The 3,158-nt window shown below is 55.4% G+C and overlaps 1 protein-coding gene across 1 annotated transcript; it reads right to left on the minus strand.

Annotated features, from left to right (window-relative positions):
- Positions 1 to 273: 273 nt before the first annotated feature.
- LOC123045241 (uncharacterized) lies at positions 274 to 2,601 on the minus strand. The gene has a single exon (XM_044468225.1). It carries the CDS (start codon positions 2,368 to 2,370, stop codon positions 571 to 573), a length of 1,800 nt encoding a protein of 599 aa, XP_044324160.1. The 5' UTR covers positions 2,371 to 2,601; the 3' UTR covers positions 274 to 570.
- Positions 2,602 to 3,158: the final 557 nt, after the last annotated feature.

Below are 3,158 nucleotides of genomic sequence, written 5' to 3' on the forward strand. Positions count from 1 at the left end.
GCTATATAGAAAATTTAGTAAAATGGTGTATAAAATATAGTAATCTAAAAAATATTTTTTTACTACCCAAGTTTGTAATTTAATATATTTTTATTTATGAAAATTACTATATTTTGTATAGTATATTATTTTTTTGTATTTATTGTTATTGGGGTGTAGAATAAGCTATTCTACACTCACGCTTAGTTTAAACAAGTAAAGTTTAAGAAATTAAGTCTCATGATCAAGTTGCAGTTCTCACAACGGAAGCAGAAATGTACCTTGGACATGTAATTTGAACAAATGTCTTGAGAAGGCTAAAGAAAAGCATACGGCGTCCATAACCCTTTTTTTTCGAAACAGAGGCAAAAGGATTGCCTCATCGATTAATTAAGAAGAAAAGAATTGCTCGGTTAAAAACCGGGCAAAAACCGATACAAACACTACAAAAGTGACACTCCAGAAGCGACTCACTCTCACGACCACGTAGACGGTCCACCAAATGCTCCCAACACACACTAAACCACAGCCACTTCTACGACTCAAAAGACCAAAGCCACGTGGACAACGCGAAACACTGAGCACTACCAATCATGAAATTGCAGCTGCCTTCCCTTTAGCATCATCAACCAAAGAAACCTCCAACTGCTCACTTGACAGAGGCGAAACTTGTCCTTCAATCGAGGCCGCCGACATGTCCACCTTCGTATGCTCCACTGATAGACTCAGGCATAGCTCCCTAAGCTCAGGCATGATCTGCAGCACCGGAGTCACAAGCACGGCGATGGACTCGCCCTCAGTGGAAGACACCATAGGAGGGGAGGTAGGCACCGACGATGAATGGACTCCAACACGAGGGGAGAAAGAGCCATACAACTCCTCACCCCTGTCTTCCACGGAGCAAACACCGGCCACACAAGGAGAATGTGACGTCAGAGTGGTCTGCAACAGAGCCGGCACAAGGGATAGTCTACCCAGAGCAACCTCCGCTCGCTCCAGAAAGCTCTCAACCCGCGCCACACAACCTTGCAATAGTGCAGTCTGATCAGCCAGTGCGGACTGCAACATCAGCTCGGACGGGGTTGCCGAGCCAACAGCAACAGAGACAACAGATGCCCAAGACCCACGGTGAAGCGCCTTCGAAGGGGGTGTGGATCTCACCGAACCCTCACATGAAGCAGGAGCAACACGATGCACGGTGCCGAGGCGGGACACATGCGGCACATCAAGGCATGATAATGAGCTCAGAGGACGCCGGGGGTTGCGACATTCACGCGCACGATGACCATTCTCCAAACAACGAGAGCACCGCAACGGATCTCTGCAAACAACCGCACGATGCCCATAAGCAAGGCATCTACAGCATCTACCATGGAGCCAAGCAGGGATGTGACGAGGAGGACGAGGAGCCATCATCGAGGATGGCGACGAAGTCGAACGACGCGGGCCGCGCCGCGGTAGCACCTCCTGCCAACCCTGACTTGTGTCTGTGTCATGGCCCATGCAAATCCCTTCGGAGTCGAGGGCTTTGGTGACAGTCGGCGGCGTCTGGGGGGCCAACTCCTCGTCGTCATCTTCGTCATTGTTGTCAGCAGCGGAGGCCCACAACACAGCTCGTGGTGCATCGGTCAGCCCGTTGCCCATGCCAGCAACGATGCTTTTTGCATTGTCGGGCAGCGTCAAGGCCATCTCCTCTCCACAGCCCTCATTGTCTCCATTGGCCGGGGCCACAGGGGCCGGCAACAGGGCTCGGGCTCGCGGTGCACTGGTTAGCTCACGCCCCATGGCAACAACAGTGCTCTTTGCATTGGCGGGCAGCGACAGAGCCAGATCCTCTTCACAACGCCCGTCCTCTCCATTCGCCGGGGCAGCAGGGGCCGGCAGCAGCACACTTGAGACGACACCGACAAGAGGGACGGGGGCGGCATGAGTCCGGACAGAAGCAGATGTTGACGCAGGATTGAGACGGGGCGTGCACGAGGCCTTCACACCCCCATCCTCCCTCCTGAATCTGCAAGCTGGCGGCAGCGGCCGCGGTCGAGGGACAACGCCAGCAGCCGGGATGGTGCTTGCAGCCCAAGTGCACGACCCTACTCCTGCCTTGGTCTCCACGACGCTATCAGCCCGGGATGGCGATGCAGACGGCGGAAGGACGACGGCTGCAACAGCCGGGGACGCCGCCGGAGCGGCGGCCGCCGCGGAGGCCTCCTCGAGCGGCATCGCAGGGCGAACCGGGGCGCAGGGCGGCGCTGAGGACGTGGGAGAGCGCGCCTCGGGGCACCCGGATCCGGTCACAGCGGCCGCAACGGAGCACGGAGGCCGGAGATCCGTGCGTCGGCGGCGCGCGCCCAGCCGCCACTTGCACGGACGCGACAGCACCATCCTTCCCATCTGCTTGACGTCGGGCTGAGCCTCGCAGGGGGAAGAGAGAGGGCAAGCAGGGGACTCCGGATCTGGCCTCGGCAGCTGCAGGGGTAGCCGGAGAAGGGAGATCGAGTCGCCGGCGCCGGGGGCGCTCACCCGACGCGGGTGCGGTCGCGGGAGCCCATGGGCACTAGCGGGCAGTCGGAAGTATGAGCGGTCTTTTCCCGTCCATCACCCTTTGGCGACCACGGTCTGGGATAACCATAGTCAATGTCGTCCTTTATCACTGGAGACCACCTCCTCCAGATGCTACCAGCGTGGGTGGGAGACCGATCATGCACCGATGCACAACTTCGCACTATTGACTTCTTGTGTTGAACATAATAATATTCATATTCTTCGGTTTGACATGAAAACACGAACCGCGGATTCAAAAGCATGCATTCCTTTACGTTAGTGCAGGTTTCCGCGACACTTCCTCATGAGCTGCCGCGTACCCATACCTGACACTGCAGCCTGCTAGTCGAGCAAACATGAACGGTTCAAGTGTCGTAAGTATGGGATCAACAGGCCATCAACTCCAACTGAACCCCCAGCGTGTGAGACCGGCAGCGCGGCGTGTTAGAAATTTAAGCGCAGAGAACACGAACGAGTCATGCACGATTTCTCCCTCCTTCACGTTTGCAACACGCCAAGAGAACAGTCTTACAGACTATACTTGAGTTTGCATGCATGCATGATGCATCTATATAAACGAGCTCAGCCCCGTGGCGAGCTATCTCCAAATCCAACTTAGCCGCGGCCTAAAGCACAAG

The sequence above is a fragment of the Triticum aestivum genome, chromosome 2B (assembly GCF_018294505.1).
Source record: "Triticum aestivum cultivar Chinese Spring chromosome 2B, IWGSC CS RefSeq v2.1, whole genome shotgun sequence".
NCBI lineage: Eukaryota > Viridiplantae > Streptophyta > Magnoliopsida > Poales > Poaceae > Triticum > Triticum aestivum.

Coding starts and splice junctions, on each gene's coding strand:
- LOC123045241 (XM_044468225.1), bottom strand. CDS start 2,370: ATGGGAAGGATGGTGCTGTCGCGTCCGTGCAAGTGGCGGCTGGGCGCG.